This window comes from Canis lupus, chromosome 28 (assembly GCF_011100685.1).
Source record: "Canis lupus familiaris isolate Mischka breed German Shepherd chromosome 28, alternate assembly UU_Cfam_GSD_1.0, whole genome shotgun sequence".
Taxonomy (NCBI): domain Eukaryota; kingdom Metazoa; phylum Chordata; class Mammalia; order Carnivora; family Canidae; genus Canis; species Canis lupus.
Genome location: NC_049249.1, coordinates 36,732,399 through 36,760,378, shown reverse-complemented (window position 1 = coordinate 36,760,378; position 27,980 = coordinate 36,732,399). Strand labels below are relative to the sequence as shown.

General features: G+C 51.3%; 1 protein-coding gene across 2 annotated transcripts in view; it reads right to left on the bottom strand.

The window, feature by feature from the left end:
- Positions 1 to 1,256: 1,256 nt before the first annotated feature.
- The window catches only part of DOCK1 (dedicator of cytokinesis 1), a 493,779-nt gene continuing 467,055 nt past the window's right edge, over positions 1,257 to 27,980 (bottom strand). The window contains exons 45-52 of one of the 2 annotated variants that reach the window (XM_038579104.1): positions 27,054 to 27,230; positions 26,149 to 26,232; positions 21,600 to 21,737; positions 14,658 to 14,803; positions 11,251 to 11,449; positions 8,479 to 8,632; positions 5,670 to 5,830; positions 1,257 to 2,488 (exon numbers count right to left, since the gene is read on the bottom strand). In XM_038579104.1, coding sequence (XP_038435032.1) covers positions 2,393 to 2,488; positions 5,670 to 5,830; positions 8,479 to 8,632; positions 11,251 to 11,449; positions 14,658 to 14,803; positions 21,600 to 21,737; positions 26,149 to 26,232; positions 27,054 to 27,230 — 1,155 coding nt within the window. In that variant the 3' untranslated portion in view covers positions 1,257 to 2,392. The remainder of the gene's footprint in view (positions 2,489 to 5,669; positions 5,831 to 8,478; positions 8,633 to 11,250; positions 11,450 to 14,657; positions 14,804 to 21,599; positions 21,738 to 26,148; positions 26,233 to 27,053; positions 27,231 to 27,980) is intronic. The other variant, XM_038579105.1, reaches the window with a different exon arrangement.

The following is a 27,980-nucleotide window of genomic DNA, read 5'->3' as shown; positions in this document are numbered from 1 at the left end:
AGTATATCTGTATGTTAAAATTTCTTGATGGGGAAATGATTAGGAAAAAATGCCTAAAAAGGTTCTTTGGAAGTTAATGATGAAAGGTTCAGAATTTTTTTTTCCCTGAGGAAAAAAATGTATCATTGCATCTAGATAGGCAAGTGGTTCCCCTTGACCTCATTCCAGGGCAGTGTCTCTAGAAGACACTGGATGACACAGAAGTCAGCTCTTCCTTGAGTCTAGTTTTGCAGCCCAGCCCTTGATTTAAAAGATGAAGACATTTTGTGTCTGCATATTTTCTAACTCTGGACACCAGTGTGAAGTTCCCAGCAGTTGGGGAGCATCCAGCGGGGAGGGCGGGGAGGATCCACCAAAGTATAGAGTCTGGGAATTATCCAGGAAAACTTTCAGGAGGAGGCTATGTGAGGAGAGAACTGGAACCCAGATGCCATTCTAGAAGAAAAATAACAATTTATTTGTAGGACCAAGGAACTCATTTTACAATTTTGGGCAACAGCTTATGCAGGGTGCCACTCTGGCTACCAGACCGGCCTCTCCCGTGTGCTCCCATCCCAGGTAGGTGTGCCAATGGGCTTATTTTAGGATCTCGGATGGTATGCAGTTTCCAATATACTCAGTGGAGGATGAGTATCTATCTCAGTCGAAGGGTAAGAATTGACAAAGGAAAAAATTCTATATTCACATGAGTCTGACATTTCCTGGGGATGGGCTGGATATTTACAGCAAGGATGTATAAACTGGGGGGGGTGGTGGTGGTGGTGAGCAGTGATCGAGTGAGAGGGAAGGATCCTCTGAGCCTCAGGTTCTGTAGCAGATTTCCCTGAGGTCTGGTTAATGGGGCCGTGGGGCATGTCCTTGTGGTTTCAACAGGGAGGTGTCAGGAAGGAGCATAGGCGAGCATGTGCTTTACGTGGACAAGGGGACCCCATTGCTTTCTTTGTTTCTCGCCACCTAAGATCCAGAGAGAGCTCTGCAACACCAAGTGAAACATGGCACTGAACAGAACCCTCTCCCAAGTCAGCAGCTGGAAGGCCTCAAGGGGCAGAAATGCAGCCAGAGAGCCGGGCTGGGCTGAGGGGAGAAAGTCTCAGCAGGTGCTGAGCTCTGCTCTGTGTGTAAGGACGTGCGGACACACAGAGGGAGACTGGTGCTGTCTATCTGGGCCCCACATGACACAACAGAGGTGATTAAGAAAGATGCACACACACATTCGCGCGGGTCACGAAGCTTTTTAAGAAAAAGAGCAACAGCAATGGCATTTATATATACTTTTTTTTTTTTTTTTTTACATCAAGGGATAAAAACGTAGTATTTGGACGCTGGGAATCTTTTTTAAATGGCTTTTTATTTTTTTGTTGTCAATGGATAACTTTCAAGCCTACTAGAAGAGTATCGTGATTATAGTGGATAAAAAAATATAGATTACAGAATAAAAATATTAGGTTATACAAAGTTAGTTGTTCTTGTTTTTTTAATCATCGTCCACCAACATTGTCAGGACTTTGGAGCTGGGTGTGTGTGTGGGGGGAATCAACAAAATTTTATTTTTTTGTTTGTGTGTGTTCATACTTCCAGCAGTTAAAAAATTAAGAACACATACCAAGAATCATTTGTGGACGCCTGTTACACGGGAAGGACCAAAAACATGAACACTTAACTTCTAAGGACCATCATATATACAAACTTCTGTACAGAATGAGGACAGAAAGAAGTCACCCAATTAAAGCCACCGATGTGCTGCAGGCCTTCTCTTTTTAAAAAGAAAGAACGTGTATTTGCTCTCCCAGTGGATCCAGGATTTTTAACGGTGTTTCTACTGCATAAATTAGTAACTGTTCAGTAGCTGAGAAAGAATCCTATTTTAAATTATAGGAAAGGAAACAGGAACTTCCCTGAAAGGGTGGACCTTAACTGCCGGACTCGGGTTGAAGCCACACTTGACGGCAAGTCACACCCGCAGGAGGAGGGCTGAGGACCCTCCCTTCCAGGGGGAGCTGGGAGCCAGCCTCTGGAGGAGCTGAGCACTCGCCACACGGCCTCACGGGCTCACGGCGATGGCCTAACCTCTCCTGCTGCCCGAAACCCAGGGCAAGCGCTGTCTTTGCTCACCTGTCATTTGGCACCAACAGGGGACTTCTGGGCAAGACTTAGGCTCTCAGGACAGACACAGTCAGAAGCCCCCACTTTCGATCGTGCTGACCACCGTTCCAGACCCCTATCCACCTTGCTCCCCGATGCGAGAGGCTGGAAGTGAGCTCCTTCTCAGGACAAGCGATTGCACGACAGATGAGACATCACGGGCCCAATGAGGTAATGAGGACGCACGGGAGAAGAGTGGGGAGTGGGGCAGGGGGGGTGCAGCTGCAACCTCCCAGCGGTCCTGCGGCCTTCACTGCACGATTCCGGAGTCCACTGACGTCTGCTTGCGCGTCGTCTTCGGAGGGGGCGGAGGTGGGGTCTTGCTGGGCAGTGGAGGCGGAACATGCTAGAAGACACAGACACAGGACAGGGGCCACGTTACTGGTAATCTCAAGGTGAGGGCCTGAGGGCCTGAGCACCTGGCATAGTGGCCACAAGGGTAAGTTACTCTGCACCCTCGGGGTGGGGCCGGCCCTCCCTGTGTGACCTGGGCTGGCAGGGCTGCTGCCCATGGGGCTGGGCAGCTGGCAGCCACAGGCCTCTCTGGCATCTCTGAGCAACTGCGTTTCACAAAGCGCATCGCACATTGGCACAGCCCCTGAGATGGGAAACCACTGCTCTCTGCCTGGCAGTTTTACTTCCCGGGACTATTGATCCAGGTGCCCCTGGAAATGGACTGATTTCAGAACTGGACAGGTTAAGTGGTTAAATGCAATGGTCCAGGAGCAGAGCAGACCGGGGGCCACCCAGGCGGCCTGGCGCTGTCCTTGATGAGGGTCCATGGCCCTTTGCTGGTGCCCCCTGAAGATGTCCCCTAAACTGTTCAGGGACAAACAGGCCCTTGGAGAGGCTCTCTGGGGGAGAAGCCCTCCTTTGCTCTTGGAACTGGAAAAGTCATGGGAGAGAAGGTCAGCCGGGTACATGTGGCCACTATCCAGGTATCCGCTATCCCGTTTAAGGACAGTTTTTTGTCTGGTCTCTTCCAAAACTGCAAACTGAGGGGGATGTTTGAACTCTTTGTGAGGGAAACACATCATATACAGAATGGGTGTGGCTGTGTCTCAATGAAACTATTTACAACAAAAAGTAGCAGGTCAGGACACCTGGGTGGCTCAGTCGGTTAGGCGTCTGGCTCTGGATTTTGGCTCAGATCACCATCTCAGGGCCAGGGGATCAATCCCTGCATCAGGCTCTGCACTCAGCAGGGAGACTGCTTGGATTTGCTCTTCCTCCCCCATGCCCTCCCCTCACATGTGTGCACGCTCTCTCTCTCTGGAAAAGAAAAGGAGAAGGCAGCAGGCTGTCCTTGGTTCCTGGGCCATCATTCACCCTTGAATCCCTACAAATGATTTGGCAGTTGCCAAGGTGATAGAAAGACCCCTACTTAATGAACCTTCCAGGGCATGGATGATGGAGGGCAGTCAGTGGCACCCTCCCGACCACCACAGACACCAGCCCCACATGAGATGCTCTATAAAAAAGTGTGGGCCACACAATGAGTAAGTGAATGAATGAGTGCACGTGGGGAGGAAACGAAGCACTGAATGAATGGATGGACGGATGAATAAATGAGCAGATGTGCCAGAGGTAGAATGAACCAGAGGGAAATCACAGAACACTATCACCTAAGCACGGTGGACTCTGTAGCAGCCTCTGCGTGGAGGCTCACGGGAAGCACAATGCGAGGAAAGAAGTTTCAAGGACAGGACGGTGACACAGCAGTCTCTCCCCTGTTGACCAACTTTCCTCCCGATTTTGCAGACAAGGAGATGCTAAAGTCGACGTAGTGTCTAACACGCGGGAGAGAATCAATCGGGAAAAATAGGACCGAGGTACTGACATTGAGACATTATAAGAAATGAAGTAAAATAATAGTCTCTATGTTTTCTCAAGGTTGGTAAGAACATTTAAAAAAAGACCAAAGCAAACACCTATTTCGAGATGTGATATAACGGGTGCTTCTGGACGTGTGGAAGCCAGGACGATGGGTCGGAGCGAGACAGGCAAACATAGACGGGTGCAAGCACAGCGCGGCCGACACCCTCTGTGCCAGGTGGGAAGGTGGCAGGTTTGTTGCCACTAAGTCCAATGACAGGTCAGATCACAGCTCGTATGGGCCATTTTGAAAGAAATGACAGCTTGACGTGGTGACAACCAGGGACAGGGGTGACTGCAAGCCCGAGGCTGATCAGTGACAGTGGCAGGAGGTATCAATCACCCCCCAAGGCAGACGAGCGATCGGTATCCTACCACAGCCCCGTAGGGCCTGCGGAGAGGGAGCGCCGATGCCTCCGACGGGTTGTGACACACCACGCCACGGGCGTGTCACTGGAACTCACTCTCCTGCTGCAGGAATGATGTTTGATAACAAGAAACAAACAGCACAGAGACTGGGGTAATTAAATCTAATAGAATTCACGACCCGTTTATAAATGGAGCCGAGGTTCGTCGGGTTCCTTCCTGACCCAACAGCACGTGGCATCAATGTGGCAACAGTCACCTCGAGCGATGTAGCAACAGTGCGGAGATGGTAAAGTGTTGCCCCTGCACTGATCTGTCACCAAATGGATGTGGTCCTATTTCCAAGTTCGGAATTTTCTGTTCACTGGTTCGGGGAGACTCGGGGGACATTCTTACTTCCCCAGCTAAATAAAGGTATGAAAACAGAGGTGTGATCGGTTAACTAAGCTGTTCGGGAAACAACACCCAACCAATCAATTTCTCACTCGACTCCCTGGGCCTCTTTCCTTCTACCTTAGAGTGAAAAGTGTGTGGGATAGGTCAGGCCCCCGTTTCGGTGGTTCCAACAAACCATTCCGGCCTCCTGAAAAGCCATCATTGGGTAACGCGGCCCCGTCTCCATGGCCGGTCCCCCAACGTGGCATCTCTGGGGACGGAGGGCTGATCTGAAACTATGGCCTCAGAAGGTCAGTCATGCCTTCAGCACCCGAGATGAAGCCTCGCTGCTGTTCTGTGTTTTCACATAAAATCCCCTCTCTTGTCTGCCCCTCTCATAAGAGAAGATAATAAACTCACAGGACACTCCATACAAAAGCACCCGTAGAAAGAAAGAAAGGGCTTGTAGGATTTATATCGGTTTTTAAGGTGGGGGGTAAAGTGTGCACACTGGTCTCCGCCTGTGGTCACCCTAGAACAGAGAACCCGTGACAGCAACCTTGAGAACCAGGAGATGAAAGGAACCAGGAGACCTCAAAGGAACGTTTCCAGAACTGTCAACTGGTAACCAGACGCACTGGTTTAAATGGCTTTTAAAGACTTTACTGAGGTCGGGCTCAGAACTTCTCAGAGGCCAGGCTGGCATCTGGTAGGAGCCCAGGCCCCATCAGCGGGACAGATGACGCTGAACCAAGATCCTGTGGACAGAGTTCTTATTGCTTTGACCTCTTTTGTCAAAACCAGATGTGGGCTGGCCCAAAGCAAGCCCGCCAACATCAGCAAGGAGGGGTTTCCACTCTGTGGAAGGAGAGACTTTAAAAGCCGGTGTTTCGGGTCTCTGGCTGACTTACCCTCTGGTGAGGAGGAGGGGGCGGGGGGGTGGGCGAGCTGATCAAATCCTGGTTTTCCATCAAGTTTCCATAATCTGCCATGCTCCCTTTGAGAGGCAGGGGGGGCGGGACTTCGGCCGTGTCCATCCCCGTCATGCCGGTCATGCCGTTCAGCTCCAGACCTGGAAAAATGGGTCGATTTAGAATCAAAGGGCCCCACTGCGCCCGAGTGCCCATGTGGCTGCTTCACCTGCTGTCCGGGAGCGGGTGGGGGGCAGAAACGCCTGTCGATGGAGAGACGGAGAAGAGAAGTGAGCTGGGAGGGGTAGAGAAGGTGAAGGGTCAGCTCCCTTCCTAAAGGCACGTTCTAGAAAGAGAATACCAAGTGCCATAAAGACATCTGAAGCTTAAAGGAGCCATCAATCCACTGTAAAAACAGCCATGCCATCCCCGGGCTCCTAACAACCCCTCCTTGTGCCTCTGTGCGTTGGTGGCGTCTACACAGTGGCTGGACAAGGCCCGTCTACACCCAGCGTGTTCAGAGCGTGGCCAGGTCTTCGCAGCCAGCGTCCTGCGGTTGTTACCTGGAAGCCTGCACGACGTGAAAGCCCACAAAGCAGCACACGGCCAGCCAGTCACCCACCCTTCACATCTCTCTCGACAGGAAAACCCACGACCATATGAAATGAAGTTATTAGCAGTCACGGGCCCTGTGGCTGTTACTTGAAAGCAGCCGAGGGGAAGTACAATTGATTTTTAAAGTGACCTGAAAAACCAGCCAGGTTCAAATGGAAGGAGAATCATTAAGGCGGGAAACTTTCGCAACCCTTGTGGAGACTCTTAGGAAAAATTTGTTTTTCCTTTACATTAGAGGAAAATTGACATCTTTACTGATGGGTCTCTTTGAGGTTTCCCCACTGACCCACTGAATGGGGAGGGGAAAGGCTGCCTGGGGGACCTACGGGTTTCTGAGGGAGGCTTGCCAGGGAATCCGGGCCTGCGAGAGATAGAATGACTGCCCTCGTGACTTCTTGCTTATTTGTGTCACGGTAAACTACACACAACACACAGTTTGCCATTTTAACCAGAATTCGTTGTATAAATCAGCGGCATTGATTACATTCATGATGTTGGGCAACCATCGCCACTATTGGTTTCCCAAACTCTTTTATCATCTGGAACACACAGTCTGTCCCCATTAAGCAAAGATTGCCCACCAATCCCCCTCCACCCGGCCGGATACATCGAATCTAGTCCCTGTTCAACAAATTTGCATGTTTTAGAGCTTTCCTGTAGGCAGAATCACAGAACACCTGTCCTTTATTTCACTGAGCATAATGTGGGAGTTTCATTCGTGATGTGGCCTGTGTCACAGCTCCCTCCATTCCTCTTTGTGGCTGAATAATATTCCATTGTGTGGCTATCTCTTTGGATGCAATGCTTCCTTTATCCAACCATCAGCTGAGGAACACTTGGGTTGTTTCCACCTGTTGTTACCGTGGAGAATGCAGCTGCAAACGCTCACATACAACAAGTCCCTGTTTTTACCTCTTTGGGGCGTGGGCTTGGAGCGCACTTGCTGGGGCCTAGGGTGAACCTAGGTTTAACATCAAGATGCAACCGAAGTGTTTTCCACACCGGCTGCAATGGTGCCTGTTTTTAACTATTTAAAGAAAATGGTAAAATATTTTTAGGAAAAGATTCTGTGGTAATAGTGTAAGGATGTGAAGCTGTAACACCCGGTGGCCAGGAAACTGTGTCCTCAGTTAGGCTCATCCATGGCGGCAGCACTGACCACACACCCCCCATATGGTGGTCTCCAGAATGGTCCCTGCCCCTTTTCAGTAAGAACAACAGGTGCAAAGGACAACGGTCCACAGAGCCCCTACCCGGGGCAGAGGACGGAAGGTGGGTTCTCCTGGAATCCCCTTTCTGTTGCTGCCTGCACTCCCTGCCACCAAGACCTCCCCTCTCTGGAAGGCCTGAATTTAGTGGTGAAGAGTTGATTACCACTGGCTGTGGGTTCAGTAGCGTCCCTCCAAAATTCATGTCCACCCAGAAGCCCGGAATGTGACCTTACCTGAACACAGGCATTTTGCAAATGAAATTAAGTTAAGGATCTCAAGAGGAAATCATCCTCGATTTAAGGTGGGCCCTAAAGCCAATGTCTGGTGTCTTTTTAAGATGTAGAGAGGACCCAGGAGAGTAGGCCACATGAAGACAGAAGCAGAGACTGGAGGGGTACATCTATAAGCCAAGGAAGGCCAAGGATGGTCAGAAGCTACCAGAAGCTAGGAGAGAGGCACGGAACAGTCTTCTCTCTGAGCCTCCGGAAGCAACCCTGTCATCCGGACCTCTGACTTCCGGCCCCCACAAGAGAGAGGAAATAAATTTCTGTTGTTTTAAGCCAACAAGTTTATGGTAATAAGTCATGGAACCCTAGAAGTCAGGCAAAACTAGAAAAATTAGTCATGTGTTTAGCTCTTCAGAACAGCCTGGAAATGCCTCTTCACTTTACGTTCCTCCCAGACACAGGAAGGCCAAGACTTCCTTGTGACTCGTGTGTGACTCGTATCCTGTGATACAAAGAGGGGGGCTGTCCATGTGCCTCTCACACCTTCCCCGGCTCAAGGAAGGTTCTGGGAGCACACAGTCCCTCCAGGGAACTTGGGAAGACTGGTTTGCCCAAGTGCGCAGGGGACTCCCTGTACCCGGGGTGCTTGTGGAAACGGCTACAAGGGGAGGAGCGAGCCTAACTTTCCAGCCTCTGGTCAAGGAGGGAGTCACAGAGCAATGCCAGGAGTTCCAACGTGGAGAATGTTCCACTCACTCGACTGCAAACTGAAGCTGAGCTTGGCCCTTGGTGTGACTGGAGGCGGTGTTGGCTGGGAGGATGGTGGTGACGGGGACACAGAGAAACGTCTTTCACTTCCAGTGACGTTGATCACCTGGCTCTTCGGTCTCTGGGGCCGCAGAGGACTTATCTATGTTGGAGGAAAGAGCAGAGTTAGGGTCGCCATGGCTGACCTGTGTCCCCCACAATACTCAGTACCTGTGACTACGACCTTACCTGCAAATATGGTCTTCTGCAAATACCTGACCTCCAAAGGAGGTCACGGGACGGTGGGGGGGAGGGAGGAGAGGCCCTGACCCAGTATGACTGGTGTTCTTATAAAAAGGGGGAATCTGGCCACAGATACACGTACACAGGGAGAATGCCAAGTGAACATGAAGACAGAGATGAGGGCAATGCCTCTAGGAGCCACTGTGTGCCAAATGTTGCTGGGGGCAAGGATGTGAGGGAGGCCTGGGACAGGGCAAATGTGCACGTGGACTGGTGACAGTCCCATCCCGTGAGGCACGTTCTGATGACTCGGGAATAGAAGCGTGCTTTCCTGGTGCCAAGAAAATTGCACCTGGAGGACCCTCGCTCCCACCCCAGGCTCTGAGTCTCAGCCGAAGGTCATGAGATTGTTGATGATGCCACATCAAGCAGGAGGCTGAACCCAGCCCCTTGGGAATGAGCAGAGGTATAGCCTTTGTGGAAGCTGCGGGGGGCCGGGCACGGGGCAGAAAGCCGAGGCCATCCCGTCGGGCCCGGGAACACCAGCCGTGCCGGTGTTGCCTCCAGGAGTGGGGCTGCTGCTTTGACTCCACTAAAGTTGTCTCTGACTTGCCCACCTGCTCCGCCCCGTGGCACCTGGCTGGTTGCGGGCCCATGGAGGCTCTCCTTGGAAACTGCAGGTGTCCGCATGTATTCACAGACCTTGCTGACACTTGTCATCTGGAGAGACAGGTAGTTGGGCTGCCCCGAGAGCAGTAAGCCTGCGCCCAGCAAGAGGTCGGGATTCCCGTCCCCAGAGCCACAGCAGCTGTGGTTATTCTGAGGGTCGTCAGAGGCGGACCAGGGGCCGGGTTCTGGGCTCTGACCCTGGTGCGTTCCTGTGGACCTGCTGAAGGCGCTTCCGGCCAGCTGTGGGGGGCCCCACTTTGAGTGAACTCGGCCCATCTTTGCTAGTGTCCTTGCAAGCAAACAGGGCCTCGGCGGGGAGGGACACACCTGCATGTGATGGCCAAGTGCCTGGCCTGACCTTCGACCTCTTTTCACACAACTTCACTGTGACCAGCTCTGCCGTGTGGTTCAACTTGTATCAGCTTAAAATGGAGCTTCAATAAAAATATAGGGAGAGACATGCAGAGTGTCTGGCACCTGGTAAATATCTCGCTTTTCTGTTAATTCCCCACCCAGTTCTGAGGGTTTGGGACCTGAGATCTCTATCCTGGGCTTGAGAGAAGGCGACCTCGGCTCATGTCAGCAAGGTCACTGGCACCCCAGCTTTCCAGAGTCGTGGATGGAGCACGCTGGGAGGCTCATCAGAGACCTCTTCCTCCCATTGCTGAAGGCCCAGCACCTCGGCATGAAGGCCAGCCTCTGGCCAGTCCCCCTCCTGTGCTCTGACACCCCTGGCCACCCTCCTGTGCCTGAAGGCCTTAGCAGGGCATCTGCCTTCCTGAGGGCCATGGTGTGGCTCTCGAATATGCCTTCTGTCTCTGGACAGCCAAACAACACATGACCACCTCTCTGAATGGCACGCAGTGTGGGTGAAACGTACCCTCTGAGTTTAAGATATAAACAAGCCAGGAAATATAAATATGTCTTATCAAAAGGTGGTCCCATGTGAGCCCTTTTGTCAAGCAACCCTTTAATCACAGCCAGGACAGGTCATGGGCTCTTGCCTGGGGTGGGCACATTCCCGGACGCCGTAAGACAAGTGTCCATCGTTTCTAGGGGGAGGTGGCTCTGAGCCCGACTTAACCTCTGAAGCTGATAGCCTGTGAGAGCCTCTCCTTTTATTTTGTTTCCAGTCCACAAATAGCAGGTTCTGAATAAAGTTCGCCCTAGAAGCTGCCCGAGCCTCCTCTGAGATGCCCTCAGCCTGCAGCGCTGCTGAGTACTCCTGTGAGCTGCAGCCCCTCGGCCCAGCCTCAGGCCGCCAGTATGTGGCACGGGTTCCCCCGCCTTCACACGCCCAGGACTGGGCAGTGACTGAGGCTGCCCGGGAGCTGTTTCTCATGTCAGCTAACTAGCACATGTCAGCTTAAATCCCAGAAAGGCCTTCTGAAACATGGCAAAGACGTCAATGTGGGGCCGATGAGACAGGAAGGTCAATGCTGGACGCCCGTCCTGTGGGCTGAACTCAGCAGAAGGGGCTTTGGGACTCCCTCTGAGCAGATTCTAATGCGGGGAGTACTGTTTTCAGACGACAGAAGCATTCCTATTCATCTCCTGAGATGTCGGGTTGTGTGTTGGAAGCAAGTTCAACATTGCTGCAGAAATCCTAGAACCACCCAAGTCCCTTTGGGATGGAGGATGAACGCTAAGACAGGTAACCTTCCAGAAGGGAAGCTCCGCTCTGAGCCTCTGGATGCCCTACAGCATTGGGTTATACCAGGGAAGGGCCGAGGGGGACCTCAGATTTTCAAAGCAACTATTTTATAGAAAATTCAGTGAAAACCAACTGACAGCTCCACTGGCTAAATATGGAGCAAAGGTAGGTCCCAGGAGCCACCGCAGCGTGGGGCAGGTTCCCTAAGAAATTACCGTCTCTGAAAGAATCACAGCCTCAGACTGCTGCAGGGAAATGTCGGTGGGTTTAAATTCCTTGTCAAATATCTCTTGATGTTTGCTGTTCCTTTTTTCCTTCTTCTTGTCCTTCTTCTCCTTCTCGGGGTCATCCTTGTCCAGCTTGTCTTGGGACCTGGAGTGCATTTTCTTGGGCAGGAGAGGCTCCAGAGCAAACCTAGAAGAAATGGTCCTTTAAATCACTCATGACTTAAGAGGAGAACAGTTGCTTCACGGCCTGCAGATAAACGTGAACCTGTTCACAGGAACGTAAGGGTGGGCTGGGAGCTGCACAGTCTTACAGGAAAGGAATGATTTATAAAGAGAGGTCAAGGGGGATGAAGATATATATTAGCCAGTTGTAACCGACAAGAGATAGAGACAACAGTGGGAAGAAAGAGAACACATCTAGGAGGATGGGGGAGATGTGGAGTCTGAGTGGACAGGACACCTTGACATAAAGGGATTATCGCAGATTCCTGATGGGAGGATGGTATCTGGGGTAGGTTTCAAAAGGGGAGCCCTTGTCTTGTGGAGATTCATACAAAAATATGTACAAATATAATAGGGGAAACAGGCAGATGCTGAAGCAAATAGATTCCTGGTATCTCGATTCTGACCAAGTTCCTACAGCCACCTCAAGATTACAGATATGTCCGCCGCTTCAATTTGGAAGCCTTTTGGATGACTCCGTGAGAAGCAAGCTGATTCCAGCTCGTAGGTACATGGAGATGCCCTCAGATTTTCAGCTGAGCGCTGAGCTAGAAGACCTGGGTTTTGGCTCCACCATCTCCTGAGAAGTCTTGACATCCCCAAATCACTGTGGGCTGGACGTCCCCAGGCTCAAGACGAAAGGAAGACATCACCACCCTGGTGCCTACTGATGCCAATGCACTGGTATAAAAGCAAGTTAATGGTTAGTGCCTCCACTGGGCACTTACCGAGTAAGTGGACCTGGGGCTAGCTCCTAAGGCACGTGTCAAAGCTGAGTGTGCACACACATCTGCGTGCAATGGTGGTTTGGTATTTTAATATAAGACTGGGGTGGTAATGGGGTGGGGGGTGGTCCATCCTGTTTCTATCCTAGTAAATTATATCAGGAGAGAGAAGAAATGATTCCAGTTCTAAGGTTGGAGTTACATCCTCTGCAGCAGGAAGGAGCTAGGAGGGAGGGCGACCGTGGATAATGGTATGAAAAAGCCTGCAAAACTTTATAAATGTCCAGTTACAAAATAAATACAGCACAACGCTGAAGTGAGAGCATACAGAATGTCGTCAATAAAACAAAATAATCCTCAAGATTTTATTCTAGGTTTTGTGGACAATTAACGGAGGGGAAAACAAATAAGAGCAGTGGACATCTTTGAGCTGAAGGGGAAGACCTGTAAACATCTAGGGAGCACACCAAGGGCCAAGAGAAAGGCAGGTTACGTTGAAAATTTTTCACATTATGAGAAGCACCTGCCAACAAGATGAACTTTCTTCTTCATGTAATCTGTGCCATTGGGGACCAAAGTCTCATTTCCTCCACATTAATTACATGGCTAAGGGTGGTAACCCTAGAATGAACAAAAATCTGGATTCTAATAAAGATGTCTTCTAGTTCAAGGATACACAGTGCCTCCTGGGAGAAGGAGGCGTGTGCTCACGCGTCTGGTACACCACACCTCTCTCTAAAACCTCTAGATCAATTTCTACCCTCGCCCCCTGTGTTCTCGGAAATGTAAAAACCTTTTCATAACTAGCTTGGGGATTTTCTTGGGGGAAAGTTGAATTAAATTTCTTTAGCAATCTTGCTCTAAGTGACAAGCACACATGATTTAAATACCTCTAAATTGAGAATTTCCATATGGATTTGGCTTTATAAGCAGCAGACAGTGATAAAAATTACTGTCAGGAAAAAAAAAAAATGTGGGTTTAGTTTTCAATCTTCCATCGGGCCCACCGGTCATCGGCAACAAAGGGCGCTTAGCTGTGAGCTGTTCCGTGGGGCGCTCTGGAAGAGTGTGTCTGCGTGCGGCAGGGGCCAGGAGCCTGTGGGCTGCGTAAGGCGAAGGATGGAAAACCAAATGGGGTTGTACAAACACAGAACTGCAAACTCAACGTTAAAATAATTAGCGGTTGTTCCCTGGTGTTTAAATTGCATGACACGTTCTTGTTGTTTAATACGAGCAAACTTTACATATTTGCTGCTCAAAACCACAAAACAATTATTGATACCTTTTAGCACTCGAAGTTAAAGCAAGAGATACAGTGGGAGCTCAACCCAAACTAGCCAGTCTATTAGCTCCTTGCTCCGCTTAGTCACTTTGTGCTGTTGGGCGGTCAACAGCAAGAACGGGGTCTCCAAAGAGGTCTTGTAGGAAAAAGGTGGCTCTGCTGGCCGTCAGGCAAGCCGACTGACCGCGTGAGACAGTTCTGCGTGGGCGTGACACCATGCAAGTGAGCGGGGGATGAAAAGTAGGAGCCCCAGCCAGCAAGGAACGTACTATACTCCTTCCAGAACTTCCAGAACAGAACTGAATGAACACTCACTGCAGGTTTTAAAATCTGATGGAAATCTTACCCAAATAACTTTTTCTCAAAAACTCACAAGATCCTGAAAGTCATACTGGGCGCTAGACTCACAAAGTCTTGGAGGGTTTCAGTGTCTTGTCTTTTCTTTTCTTTTTCTTTCTTTCTTTTCCTGCTTTTCGTCTCTCTTCCTTGTTGTTAGGTTATGGTCTGTTTTCTCTTGTCGCATCTGTCTTCCGTGAATAGGGGCGGATGGACGGGAGGGTGGCGGAGGAGGGAGGGGAAGTCTGGAGTTGCCGGAGCGGGGATGGAGCCGGAGGGGATGGGGGGCGGAGTTGTGGTAGATGGGGGGGATGACGGAGGATATGTTAAGGGGTGGGTGATGGGTTTGCGGTACGTTGGTCGTATGGTCGTGTGCGGCGTGCCGTGCCTCATTGGAGGTCGTTCCTTTTTTTTCTTTATTTTTTCTTTTTCTTTCTTTCTTCTTTTTCGTTTCTTCTTTTTTTCTTCTCTCTCTCTCTTTCCCTTCCTTCTTCCTTCCTTCCTTCCTTCCTTCCTTCCTTCCTTCCTTCGATTTTATTTACTTATTCATGAGAGACACAGAGAGAGGCAGAGACACAGGCAGAGGGAGAAGCAGGTTCCCCGCAGGGAGCCTGATGCGGGACTCAATCCCAGGACCCCAGGATCATGCCCCGAGTGCAAGGCAGACACTCAATCACTGAGCCACCCAGGCGTCCCAGAGCTTCGGTTTCAAAGACAGGTTCGATTTAAAAAAAAAAAAAATCCTCAAGTTGGGATCAAATAAACCCAGGGCCTGGGTGGCTCCTCACAAGACCTTCCAAGCCCCCTCCCTGCTACTGAGTTGTACTCACCCATCCGAGCCTGGCCTGGAAGGGGTGCTGTCTGATGAGAGGGATGACACGGAGGCCACTGACAGAGGCCGGGATGATGAAGGCATCGTGAAGGATCGGACCATGGACCGGGGACGGTTGCCTCTTCTGTCATCCAGACTTGAAGGCTAACAGAGAGAGAGAGAGAGAGAGAGAGAGAGAAAAGGAGAGAGAGAAGCTTGTTTGATGCTCTTGTGCCAAAAGATATCTGGCCTGGATTGGTCAGACTCTTGGGGCCAAGTGGTCTTAGCAGCCTGGATTCTAGACCAAAATCTTCCACACTTTATGAGCAGTGCATATTCTTGTTCAGAGTTAAAGATGAAAATGATGGTTATTTCAGGGCTTTTTGAAATCTTACCTGATACTGTGAAAAATATCACAACTTTCCCATTTTTTTTTAATCTTAAGTGCAGTTTTCTTTACCAACAACCTGTTCCAAAGCCATCGTAGAATGTCCTGACCACAAAATCTATAGAGTAGCAAGATCATTCGATGAACTTTGCACATCTCTGCGTGTGGATAACCCATGCAGATCACCAAAATACAAGGATGTATCTGATTGAATTTCTCTAGAATAAAAGAATTTGCTCCTGCCGCTTAATTAAAGATGGATTTGCTCCCCTGCCAGTGACTGGTACAGTGAGCTAGATGAAGCCACGGCTGGAGCTGCTCAAGCTCCTCTTCCCGGTCAGGGAGTGAACTAGAGATGCATTCTGGAGAAACATGGTCTCTGGACAGAGTTTTCCATCCTCTCTTTGATATCATCCAAACATGAGTCACTGGAACAGAGGTCGTGTCATTCTCTAATTACCTAGAAAATGCTAGTGTACCTGCGCCCCAAGACCAGCTGCCGCAGAAGCTCCTTCCTTTAACCAGAGGACGGAGGCACATCCTCCCAGCCCCACACCACCAAAGCTGGCCCTCGGGCAATCACCCGTACACGACGTGCCCGGGACCATGGCTGGTTACACAGCCAACACCACTTCCACATCTGAAAAGTGGGCCTGTTTCTTAAATAGGCGTCTTGCACGGGAAATACTACTCGATCTGCATGCTCACGACAACGGAAACACAGTTTAAAGCAGGAGCTGGTAAACTTTTTCTGTGAACGGCCAGATAGTAAGTATTTAAGGCCACAAGGTCTCCATCTGCACTGCTCAGCTTGGCCACTGCAGCATGAAAACAGCCAGGGACAATACAGAGATGAGGGAGGGCAGGGATGTTGTGCTCTCATAACACCGGTTTTACAAAAAGGCCAGTGGGCCACGTGCCAACCACTAGTTCGAAGCCTCATGTCACTGGAATCTGCCAGCATGGAGGGCAGGTCTTGGGTTTGGCACCAAGGAAGGTGCCACTGGAGACTTTTAAGGAGACGGCCCTTGTCGTTAACTTGCCTTTTATGAGGAAGCGAAGCATAAATTAGTCCAATTTGTGGAAATGTTTCCTGTACAAAATCTAGCAACTCAAAGTCTACAGAAGGCTCTTCTCGGCCTTTCTGGGACACGTGTAGACAGGAGGCCAAGGCCTGGCTCTCTGATGCATGGCTCTCATCCCAGCGTCTCGGCTGGGCCTCCAACTGTCCCATGTCCCAGTGCTCCTGACACTGGCAGGGCCCGGACCCCCTCATCTGCTACCCCGCTCGGCCACCGCTCTTCCCTCTGGCATCTCTGTGGGACTCGGCCCCTCTTCACACTCTGAATGAGACGGCCGGCAGCCTCTGCCTTGCATAGCCCACACTACCCCGTGCCATCTCTTCCACAACAGCTCGGAGGTGGGCACGTGGACACCCGCCTACCAGCCCCGGAGGTGCTGCCTTCCCATCTCCCCCTGCAACAGCCGCAGCCTTCACCTCCACCTGTCTTTCTGGACCTGGCAGTGGTGGGGGGCGGCAGGGGAGCAGCAGGGCAGACAAGCAGCTACCACAGGGTCAGGTGATCTCTGCGGTCAGGAGTGTGCCGCCTCTATATCCATCATCTACTAGGCACATGGAGACGTCGTAGCATTCAAGGACATGCAGCCGAGCACCTAGCAGAGAAGAAATGTGACCTGTCTGACACCCGGGTGCTGTGAGTCCCACTCCCTGCCTGATGGTTTCCATGTGAGCAGTGCAAGTGTTGAGTGCGCAGGGGCAGAGGAGGGAGCTGGTCATGGACCAGGAGGTGGAGAGGCTGAGCAAGAACCACCTCACTCCAGCTCCTGGAAAGGCTCAGAAGACTCTGAACATCCTACCTGTGGCCACAAAGCCTGGTGGTGTCCCTCAAGAGGCAACCTTGAGTCTTGGGTGGATGTATAGATTGGAAAGAATAAAGGGGAGGGGGTGGCAGGTGCAGGGCTCTGGCCGAGGAGGGACAGAAGCCACTCTTGGGTCCCACACAGGGCACGCTCTAGGCCATTTGTCTTACAATTCCTTCTTGACTGAGCAGAGCCTCGAGAAATTGAAGAATTGGGACTTATTTTTTTTTTTTCATCTGAAGCAATCTGAGTTTCTCCCAGCCATGACAGGTGTGGCTCGAGCACCAGGACACTGTGAGTGAACGATGTCTCCGTGTCCCAGCAACAGGGCTGGCAGGGGTGGGGGGTGGGGCAGGTAGGACTAGACTAGAATTTTGGCTCTGGCACCAACAATGTGACCTCGCATAACATATGGAACCTGTCTGTGCCTCAGCTTCCTCTGGAGCACGCAGGGAATCATCATCCCACCACGAGAGGCTGGTGTGAGGACGAAACGGGATGACGCAGGTGGAGCCCACAGGCCTTGGCACGCTCTGCCAGTAGCTCCCCATGTCCTTGCTGGTGTCATTATAACGGCCTGAAGCAAACACTCATTTTGGCTCTTACCAGAAGCGAGCCCTGTCCGGCCCCAAAGGCTCTGACACGTGTTGTGTCCTTGTCTTACAGTTGAGCCCAAATGCCTCCACTTGACCCCCACGCAAGTGGATCTGAGTGGGGTGGGCAGAGCTGAATTTTAATGGTGGCGACCAGTGTATTATGGGGTAGCATGAGAAGCAGGTAGGTTTCCTAGTTTTCTGGAAGTGTTCTTCTCCAAATGCTATAGCACAAATGCCAGGTGTGGGCGGCAAATCCAGAGGGTGACATGCTGGCCCCTGGGAAGGGCTGCGTGGGGATGCGGGCCCCTGGGGATGTGGGCAGGCCCGTGGGGAGAGTGTGTGCATGCTGTTAGGAGCCTGACCTCATCCTTCAGAGGCCGCAAACAGAGGGTGGAGCTGGGGATGGAAGGACCCGAGGTCACAGGGTCAGCCCTGCTTCTCCCACAGAGGCTCAGCGCCATGACCGCTCCCGTGAGCCTTGTGAGCCAAGTCCTCTCCCTGGTGAAGCACTCCACTGAACACGAGCACACAGAACCGGGGAAGCTGGATTTCTCCCCGCAGGTAGGGGCTATTGCGTCAGCCTCTGGAGCAGCCTCTGGGGGACCCCAGGGTTCCACGGATCCTGGTATGACAACCACATGAATGGGTATGGAGAAAGCCCTGGAGAGGGAGATCCTGGAGGCAGGAGGGGCCTCCGGGACAGGAGAGGTGATGAGGTGAAGCACAGGGTGCGAGGCATGAAGGATGCCTGGTGGCTTTCTCATCCGCTGACCGGTGAGGGCTGTGCCGTCAGCCAAGGAGGGCAGGGAGGGAGTCAGTGTGCCTTTCTTGGGCACGTCAGCCGGGGGATGAAGGGGCTCTGGGGAGGAGTCGGGAGGGAAGCAGCCTCAGAGGGAGAGGATGCATAAAGTGATGACATGGACGACAGAGGAGAAGGGGTGGACCCTGGTGAGGTTCTCTTGCTCCTCAATGGACTTCAAGGAAGAGGAATAGTAACTGCATGAGAAACATGGAAATTGTTTCTAGGAGCTTTAAGTCGAACACAAGCCTCCCATGTGCCGCCAGTGAAGACACAGGGGCTGGTGCTGAATGCAGCTGCAGCAGGTGCTCGTGTCCTCTTGCTCAGGGATCCCGGGGTCTGCACTCCTCACTCCCTATGCATCCGGAGAGGCTGGGCTGTGAGCTTTTGCCTGGGAGCGGTGGCCCCTAGAGTCCCGGCACAGGCAAGGTCAAGGCCAGCAGGAAGGGCACCGGGTCTGGGGGAGCCGCCTGTGGATTAAGAAGTCCGAGGGTGTCCACATCTTCTGTTTCTATCTATAGCTCTGGCTGGATCCGAAAAATTGACAAAATGGTTTATGTCTCTTCTATGGGGTTTTTATTTTTAAATCCATTTTTTTTTTTTAAACAGGATGATACTATATTGCTTTTCAAAGTATTCTGAGATGCTTGCAAGTTTTCAGAGTAGATAAGGCAGGAAAGGCTCACACCAGACTGCTTTTTATTGCCACATTTCTCAGAGCATGACAGGGGCATCTTCCTGTCTCTCTGCTCAAGGGACGCGGGCTGCAGAGCCTGCCTCTGGGGTCCCAGGATGGAGGACGCGGGAAGGGAGCCCCAGGAAAGAATGCAGCCAGGGGGAGGAAATGCCCCTCTGTTCCTGGATGGTCCTCCCAAGAAGCCTGCCCAGCCCCTAGGTGCCCTGGCTGCCCCTACGGAGAGGCGGGCGGCACGGTGGGCATGATGTCTCAGGCTGTGGTGGAAACCACTAATCTCCGGCCAAGGATGGCTGCGTCAGAACAGGGGAAACCTGTCCTTCAGGAGGAAGCCACCCTCGCCACCTCCGCAACGGCCCTGCTTCCCGCCCTTGTGTTCCCTCTCCCCGTGTCCGGCAGCAAGCACCCGCACAAGTAATGCAATCCCAGCAGAGAAGGGAACACGAAGGATGCTTGGTGAGCCAGATGGGTTTCTGTCGTTTTGAAATACAAATCATATGAGTGATAAAAGAGGAAGTCTTTCACTTAGTCCAAAAACCTTGAGATCTCCAAAGTTCATTTCTCAGACTTCAAGGTGGTGCAAAACTTTGGAGGAGACGCGTGACCATGCACTTCGAAATTCTTGCCACTCGACTTTGAGCTGTAGTGAGTCGCAGGCCCCGAAGTGATCAAGCATGGCCCCAGGGTTCTGGCTGGCCCTGAGGGTCCTCCAGCGTAGCTGGCAGGAGGGCACCCTGCTCCTCAAGCCCGGCCCCCTGGAGCAGCTCCCCATATGCAAGTTTTCAGACCGCAGCGGAGGGGTTGTGTTCTCTTGGCTTTGTCAGGTTTACACCCTGCTGGTGATGCATTGAGAAACGGGAGCCCAGCACAGTGGGCCAGGGGGGCAGGGTGGGCCAGCACGGAGTGCAAGAAAACCCAGTTAGCCCCTTTCTGGGGGGCTCTCTGTCCCTCCTGAGCCTCTGATCACATGCACAAGAGAAGCAAAAGCTTTGCCGTGTAAATTAGTGTAGTGGCTAAAAGCACAGCCTTGGAGGTAGACTATCAGGGTTCGAAGTCCACCAGGGGCTGCAGTGGCCACTGCAAGGGTGGGACCTCATGTCCCCCTTCCCATCTGTAAAATGAGGATGACCACAGTGCCTCCTTCACAGTGGTAAGTGGATTAAGCAGGTTCGTATTTGCAAAACACTTGGAAAGGTCCCTGGCATATGGCAAGCACTTAAATTAGTGTTTGCTAAGTGAGAGAAATGTGTGAAAAAAAAAGAAGTGAGTTCAACAGGAAGAGCAACAGAGAACTGTAGGGAACAGCAGACAGATGGCATTGGGCCGAAAAAGAACCCAAAATGGTGCCCTACATTGGACACCTGGTTCTTTAGGAAGGAGAGAAAAGTGTTGTGCGACATGAGCAGCAGAGCACCTTCCTACAGCACGCCTTTCGTTTGCAGGAAGACGGAAGCCATGGGCGCCCTCACCCTCTTCATGCCAAGGGCTGGGATTCTAGATTGGAAGGCTTCTAGATTGGAAGGCTTTTTGTCACATTATTGCTTTCCTCTGAACAACAGGGAGAGGGGGCCTTGAGTCATCTGCTGTGCCTGACGTCTCCAGAGTCCAGGCAGTCATGGTCAGGACCCACCAAGGCTCCCGGAGACCATAAGGAGAGAGCTGCACACCACTGCGGTGGCCTCGTCCCCATGGTGTTAAGACATGGCTCATGAACAGCCACCCAGGCCTCTGCAGGGCTCATACCGCCAGATATTTTGTGTCATTACCTAGCAGAAGCCACTCTTTTATCATGATCTTGATCCCACAGTCCCTACTCAGAAACTTCCACAAACTCTTAACAAAAGCCCGGTTCTGCCCTTATTCCAGAGCAAAACTTCCTGCCCCAGACCGCCATTCCAGGCTCTTGGGGGCTGAGCACCTTTAAGGCTCCTCTTGGGATTTCTCCTCTGTCCAAGGCATGGCTATGTCCGCAATGGCCTCTGGCCTGCATTCGAATTCTGGCCTCCCAGCCTTTGCTGGGTGAGTCCTTTGTCCCTACTCCTCCCCGGACTGTCTCCAGCTTACCTTTCTTGGCCCAAACCAATGACCACTGCTGTAAGATCTCAGTCTTTGCTAACACTTTCAGGTCTCAGTAACCCACAGCAACTCTCTCCAATGACTGGGACTTTGGACCGGACATAGGCTCCAGGTCTGCCTTAGGACACATGAATGCCGTTGCCCTGTGCGACACCTAGCCCTCTGTGTGGGGTATATGGCTGTAGGTGTGGCCCCTACGGCCAGCCAAGCTGGAGTCACACGGGCCTCTGCGCGGCTTCTCTGTTGCCTCACCAGATTAAGGATAGGCTGTGTCCACAGCAGGTGAGCAAGGTGTGTGGTGATCAAGCAAACGCCTGAACGCTGACTCACCCTGACATTTCCAATTATTGGAGGAGGTTGCTGGTTTACCGGCAGATGGACTTCCGAGGGTGCCGAAGCCCTTCAAATCCCACTTTCCTAGCAGGTGTCACATATAACATCTAACTCACTCTGCCTGTGAGCCTGTCCCAGTTGGACAGTGTGACGCAAAGGCACCCACCTCCCCTTCTGCAAGGCTTCCCCCTTACCATGGTTCGGACACCATATTGCTTTTCCACTTTTTCCTTGAGCTGTTTGAAACAGGCTTCCATTCTCTCATGAAAGGGCCTCAGTGCTTCTGTGACTTTGTCTCCATGAATCCTGATCCCTTCAGCCAAAAATGGAATCTGAAAAACATAGCAGTCAACACTCCTTATTTCCTGGTTAATGGTCTAGAGAGAGGAGCGCACACCAGGCAGAAAGCGGCACCGTGCGCAAAATGCAACGGCTTTGTTTCCAAATCAAACCGTGAATCAAACTCATCAGCAGGCACATTACCCCCAGAGACCAAAATGTTCAAATTAAAATCATTTGTGTTTTAAATTGGACACGTTTAGTGCAGTGCTCAGCGCACGATGGCCACTCGGTGACTTTGCCTGACTCCCATTGGTCGACCAATCCCAGAATAGACTCATCTGTGCTTTCCACGTGAATTCAGGAAGAACTGTGGTTCTGAATTGGTTTAGCTGTAACTTGATCTATTAGCAAAGGGTCATGTCACAGTGCAAAGGGTTTTTTTTTTTTTTTTTTTGCCCAGGATATTGCCTTTATAGGCAATTGAGAGCCCTATTCTAAAGCTTAAAAATCTAATTATTTGTGATCTATAGTCCTGAAGGATCTTCTTATTTGGAAAGGAAAACCAAATTTATTCTTCCTTAAAACTAAAAATAATCACTTCTCTGCCAACACTGCTGTCACAAAATATCCATGCCAACACTTCACTTCCAAGCGCAGAGATGTAGCTGACCTTTAAAAGCGTCGCAGGGAGACATTTTCATTCTCCAGCCCCAGAGACCCTCGAGCATTGCTCTGGGAAGAGGTTGGGGTGGGGGGGGGTGGTCTTGGAGGGCTTTCTTTCTCCAGCTTCTGCTTTTCCACAATGCTCGGACCAGGAGTTAGACATTCTTCAATGCAATCAAGCTAAGAGGCTTCCTCTTAATAATTTATAATTAAATCAAAATACTGATTAAAAACAGATTTCCCTAATACAACAGAACACCAACCTCAATGAGCAGATTTATTAGGGAGAAGGATAATAAGTACACAATTGAATTTCATGTGAACAAATTCAAGAAATCTTATCAAGATGAATCAATGCATAGAATGTATTTGGTTGCCATTTATAGCATGCAGCTGTTGCCTCTTGTGGTCTCCAGGGAAAGAGGGAAGGAGTGAGTGTTCCCATGTCACAGCCCACCCAGCCTGCCCTTGGGCTGCATGGGCACAAAGCTTGTTTTGCTGACAGTTGGGCCTACACCTGAGTATCCCCTTCCGGGTGGTCACCGCCAAAAGGACAGTGTGCAGGTGAGATTTCACGATGGCTGAGATGTTTAAATATTTCATATGAATTACTCTTGCAGATGGCAGCTTCCCCAGAGCTGGCCGCAGCGTGGTCGGGTACAACAGTAGAAAACGCTCACTCTAATCCTTTTGCTTCCTGAGTTCTGCTTTGGGGCACGGCACAGGCAGGCTGGGGGCAGTTTTTGGTGGGACGCTCTCTATCTAGTGTGAAGGCGAGGATGGGGATGCTGCCTCAAGGTTAAAACAGAGCCACTTGAGATCCTGCAAGCATTTCCTTGTAGAATGGACCTTCTTCAAATATACAATACGCAGTCTAGATGTCTCTGCAGTTTTTGTTGGCTTGATTAAAAGCCTTAATTGGCCAGATTCTCTGACATCAAAGATGCCACTTGCTGGACTAAAGTTAAGACCATTTGGTTTGGGTCCCTGGTACTGCGTGAACTGCAAGCTGGCAGGTGAGATTTCTGGGGTATGAGAACTGACCACTTCAACAGGTGCCTGACGTTGTCCTTTTTCTAGGAAGGGATCTCGCCTCTGTTCTATGAGTAGGGGTGACCACAGCTACGCACAACCAGATGCTCTGTGCCAACACTCCAACACATTGGGTGCTTAATATACAAACACCAGCCATCGAATGAGGCCTGAAGTGATCTCACTTCAGGGACCCCATAGTTCAGTGGGTTCCAACCTGGATGGGCATCAGAAACTCCCAGGCAGGTTCCTCAAACCCACCCCGGGAGCCCTGACTGGCGCTGGGGTAGATCTCAGGAATCTGCATTTCCTTAAAGTTTCCCAGAGCCCAGAGAGGGGAGAGGGAGAGGGAAGAGACATTCCCAAAGTCACACCTTGAGTTGTTCAAGGTGAGCACGCAGCCTGCTCTCGAAAGATGCCCTTCTAAGCAGCGGTGCCTTATGTGAAGTTTCCTCCTCTGTGGCCCCTGCACAAATTCATGGCCTGCCAGCAGCACAGAACATTTGGAAGCACTGCTCAGTGCTCTAGGAGCACCAACCCCGGTGACAATGGTCGCGCCTGTCATCAGCTGGCAATGATGAGTGGGTCTGGTCTTTTATCTTTGTGCATTTCAAAAGAGAAATAGGTACACAACACAGCGGTTTAGTGGGAGTCTGTACAGATTCATCTTTGGACGTTGGCAGTGCTGCTCCACAAGACAGCTGCCATTTGGGCAAGGACAGAGCTCGGCCTTTGAGGAAGGGGCTGGGGCTCCTCTGACCTGGTGTCAGCTGTAAACCCTGAAGAGGCCCCATGTTGCCTGCACCAATGGCTCCCAGCTGGGAGGGGCAGGTCCGCACCCTGGTTTGGGGGTGCCAAGAGCAGAGTGAAGAGCTGCCTAGAACTTAACCGGCCTTCGCAAACGATTTCAGCACCGGGCTATGCTTACTGCACATCACTGATGGAAACTCTGCCAACGAGCCCTTGGGATTCCCAAGAGAAAACCTCACTCTGTCCTGATGGAGTTTCCAGAAAAAAAACCAAACCAAACAAACTAACAAACGAAAACATAAGACAACATCCTGATAACCCCAAACTCCTTAATTTTAATGACCGTATGACTCAATCACTGATACTAAAATATGGGTTTCCAAACATTTGCAAATGAAAGTGAAATCACAGGTAATGTTTTGAATATGTATTTTTCATCACTCTTTGATTTAATGAAGTTGCTAGAAAATGGATTCTTTCTTTCAGCTTTCCTGTGAGCTGCTTTAAAATTCATCCTTTAATATAGTTATTAGGGGTGATGACATAGTGCTGACATAAAGTTCTCTCTGGGGAACAAATTATTTTCCTCTGTAGGACTTGAAACTCTTAAAATCCAATTTGCTGTAAAAGCTTACAAGAAAAAAAAAATCAATACAACTTTTGCAGACCAAACTAGTTTTTGTGTGGCAATGATTTTATAGCCTTCAATGGAGTCTTGAATTTTGTACTCTTTGGTTTCTACATCTAAAATGGAATCACTCGGACTTTTAAACTCTCTCTTTTTTGGAAACAGAGGGAGACTGTCTACACGAGGCTTACATTCCATGCAGAGAATGATCCCTGGCCAATGAAGTCCCTGGCGCCAGCTCCCAGGCTTGGTTGGTTTGTTTCTTTCCTTCTTAAAGATTTTATTTATTTATTCAAGAGATACAGAGAGACAGAGACAGAGGCAGAGGGAGACGCAGGCTCCATGCAGGGAGCCCAATGCGGGACTCGATCCCGGGACCCCAGCATCATGACCTGAGCCAAAGGCAGGGACTCAACCACTGAGCCACCCAGGTGCTCCTCCCACAGAATAATTCTAATGCAAACCAATGTCTACAGATTTGTGGCACAGTCACGCCCGTTAGGATGGCTACTGTAAGAAAAAAAACAAACCCAAACAAAACCAGAAAATGACCAGTGTTGACTGGGATGTGGCAGATGTGAATTAAAAGACCACAAACAAAATTAGCATTGGATCCGGGAATCCCACTTGTGGCTATGTACCCAAAATAACCGAAAGCAGAGAAACAAAGACATACGTGTGCATCCGTGTTCACATCTAGATTATTTACGACAGCTGAAAAGTGGAAGTCACCCACGTGTCCACTGATGGATCACTGGATAAACACAATGCGGTCCATCCACGCAATGGAATATTACTTAGCCCAAAAAGGAAAGGGGGATTCTGACTCAGGCTAACAACACGGATGAGCCCGGAAGGCATTACACTCAGTGAAATAAACCGGTCACTCCGGGACAAAGACCATACGACTCCACATAACGTGAAGTACCAAGAACAATCACGTTCATAGAGACAGACAGTGGAATGGTGGATTCCAGAGGAGAGTTAGCACAGAGATTTCCAGCAAGATGGAAAATTCTCTGGAGATAGATGGAGGGGCTGGTGGCTCAGCAATATATATAACAAAATGAGCTCTTGGGGACATCAAAGTTCTGAGCTTGCCTCTGATATCTTGTCCTGTCAACACCAGACAGAGATCTTCCAGCAGACATGGACCAGGCCCGTTGGCAAGGGAGGACTTTCTGTGTGTTCAAATTCAGGACCGCAGCCTCGGAGCTGAATGAATCACAGCGCTGGTGGGTGGGTTTATCTGGGGGCAAACATGGCTACATGCCCTCTGGCTCATGTCCCAGGCTTCCGTGCGGGCTGGCATGTGTGCAGAGCCGGCCCAGTGGGTGTGGGTCTAGCCTCCCGGCTCCAGCCCTGCAGGGCTGCCATCTCACGCTTACCTGCCACGCGATTAGGTCCTTGAGCTTCTCAATCTTTTCGTGGGCCTCTGGGTGCTCCTGCAGGTACCGCTCTGTAAAGAAGGCCTGGTGGAGACAGGGAGAGCCACTCAGGACACTGCTTACCCAACACGTGATTTTGTGTACCGACCGTGCACCAGACCCTGGGGATGGAGCCATATACGAAATAGACCCACCCCCCGCGGGATGGACCCTCCCCAGCACTGAGGGCAAAAGGTCTGGTTAGATCAAACACAACAAACGGAGCCAACGGGCAGCCAGGAGGGGCGTTGGGGGTGGCACCCCTGTCCTTGGAATCCAGCAGAGCCACAGCTGACCCTGACTGCTCAGTCTGCTGGCAGCAGCTCCCCAGCGGCTCACAGGGCCCTGACTCGCACCCGGCACCCTGCCCTGGGCCTGCTCTCTGCCTCAGCTTTTACTCCATCTGCACAAGGGGTCAGCACACTTGTCTGCGAACGGCCTCCACTCTGCCATCGTTACATTGGGAAACTGCCACAGACGCTAAGGGAGGAGTGGCCGTGGCCACGTTCCAAACCTGGTAACCGAAATGGAGAGCCAGCTGTCGTGCAGACCCCTGGGTGTGTCCACACCCCACGCCCTTCAACTTCTGCTCCTTCCTACTGAGACATCTTCCGGGGAGATGAGCGTCTCCCCTGTACCTGCCATGCCTGCCAATCCCAAACGTTCTGATCCTTTTGTCTTTCACTAAAATGGTATCTCTTGGCTTTTACTGATCCAAGGACTCCTGAAAGCCACCCGAGGGCAGCTCTAGAGGGTGGCCCCCCCCACCTGCGGGGACCATGCCCGGGGAGCCCTGCTTGGGGTCAGGCTCCTGTAGCTGGTGCCTCCAGGAGCTCCCAGGCCTGTGCTGCCGGCACGTCACGTACCTTTTCATAATTTGCAAAGCCTCCCATGACGGCGGGGTCCACGATGCCATTGAGGAGCATGGAGAGGGGGTTGATGGGGAGGCTGGGGTCGTCCAGGTGCTGCTGCACCATGCTGTTCATCTTGTCGTTGGTCAGCTGCATGGTCTCGATGGCATTCTCCAGGGGGCTGATCTCCACCTGCAGGGCAAGGAGAAGACGTGACTTCAGGCCAGTGGCTGCAACCACCATCTTCTGCTGATTCTCTGGCCTGTGGGACCTTGCCAAGGGGAAGCATTCTCAAGTGGGGCCAGGCTTCCTATTCCTCTGGACAACTTTCTTCCCAGGGAGTTTTCTGGGGGTGTCCCTCATCACCCAAACAAGAACAGCTGGGTGTTTAATATCATTGTGCATTTCCAGGTGTGGCCCTCACATGCAAATTCCAAGGGCTGATACAAGGCTGTCTGGCTCTGCGAGGGGTGTCTGTGTATATGCATGTGTTCCTATACATGCACACACGTGTATATGTGTGCACACAACCACATGTGGTCTGGTTCTTTTAAAATGGGTAGGATTTTAAGGAATTTTGAGCAATCTAGCACTGCCCCCTGAGGCAGGAGGCCTAGACACTCTATGAGCCTCCTGTACCTGTTTGGTCGGGGAAGGGGCGGAGGGCCCCGCCCTGGTCTCCACATTAGGCCACATACTCACTTATGAAGGAAGAGCCCCCCAAACCTGGTGGGAACATGTCACCACCTCCAATAGCACCTCACAGGCTCCATTTGAACACCTGCCACTGGTCAGTGGGACCTTCTGTGCAGGACGCAGGGACCACTGCCCATCTTGCAAATGTCCTCCTTTCTCTGGGGACCCTGCAGCTCCCAGCAAGGCCCAGCCAAGCACGCCTCTCTGGCTCAGCCCTAAGGACCAGGGAGACATGGCCACAACAAG